Consider the following 942-nt stretch of genomic DNA (forward strand, 5'->3'; position numbering starts at 1 on the left):
ACTTTTTTCCAGGTGTATAGATGAAATATTTACACTTTCATCAAAGAGTATTCCATAACAATCTATCAACTTAAACACTGAGAACTGTATACTTTTAGATACTGTGAAGAACCAGCTTCGGCTCATCCTTTTGAATGGCCTGATGACATCACAAAATGGCCGGTAAGTTCGTGTATTTGTGAACCATGGGTAGAAGCTAATGTAGTCGTTATTTTTATACAAAATATAATCACAGTTAATTTATTTATTGTATGCACTTGGACTTGAATTCTGAGTTGTTTTTTAATGTGGTATAAATATTTTGAGTTAAGAAGATAAATTAGTGCCCAAGATATGTTAAACATTTCAAGTCTGATTATAAAGCATAAAGAATAAGCCGTGTTTCTTATATATATACCCAGAGAGGGAAGACCAACATGTTTGTAGTTTTGACCATAATAACAAGGACTATTTTATTGTTGGCTGTGTAATTCTGTGGTAAAGTTTGATGTTAGAAAATGATAAAGTAACGATACTTTTTGGGTCGTGTAGATATGCAGACGACCAGTTCATGGAGAAAATGAAGCTGATGCACATATGGCGTGTGAACTCATTGGTCGTCCATGCTGCGTTGGGATCTACGGGGAGTGTCGTATCACAACGAAAGAGTATTGTGACTTTGTGAAAGGATTCTTCCACGAAGAGGCAGCTTTATGCTCTCAGGTTTGTTTAGAATACACACCAATTCAGATTTATATGTAAGTACACACCAATTCAGATTTATATGTAAGTACACACCAATTCAGATTTATATGCAAGTACACACCAATTCAGATTTATATGCAAGTACACACCAATTCAGATTTATATGTAAGTACACACCAATTCAGATTTATATGCAAGTACACACCAATTCAGATTTATATGCAAGTACACACCAATTCAGATTTATATGCAAGTACA

The 942-nt window shown here is 34.2% G+C and overlaps 1 protein-coding gene across 1 annotated transcript in view; it reads left to right on the top strand.

Moving 5' to 3' along the window:
* LOC106472484 (inactive rhomboid protein 1-like) overlaps positions 1–942 on the top strand; it is an 11,887-nt gene that overhangs the window by 5,643 nt on the left and 5,302 nt on the right. The window contains exons 3-4 of the mRNA XM_022401066.1: positions 99–162; positions 532–702. Of these exons, the coding sequence (XP_022256774.1) occupies positions 99–162; positions 532–702 (235 nt within the window). The remainder of the gene's footprint in view (positions 1–98; positions 163–531; positions 703–942) is intronic.

The sequence above is a fragment of the Limulus polyphemus genome, unplaced genomic scaffold, assembly GCF_000517525.1.
Source record: "Limulus polyphemus unplaced genomic scaffold, Limulus_polyphemus-2.1.2 Scaffold5374, whole genome shotgun sequence".
Classification (NCBI taxonomy): Eukaryota; Metazoa; Arthropoda; class Merostomata; order Xiphosura; family Limulidae; genus Limulus; species Limulus polyphemus.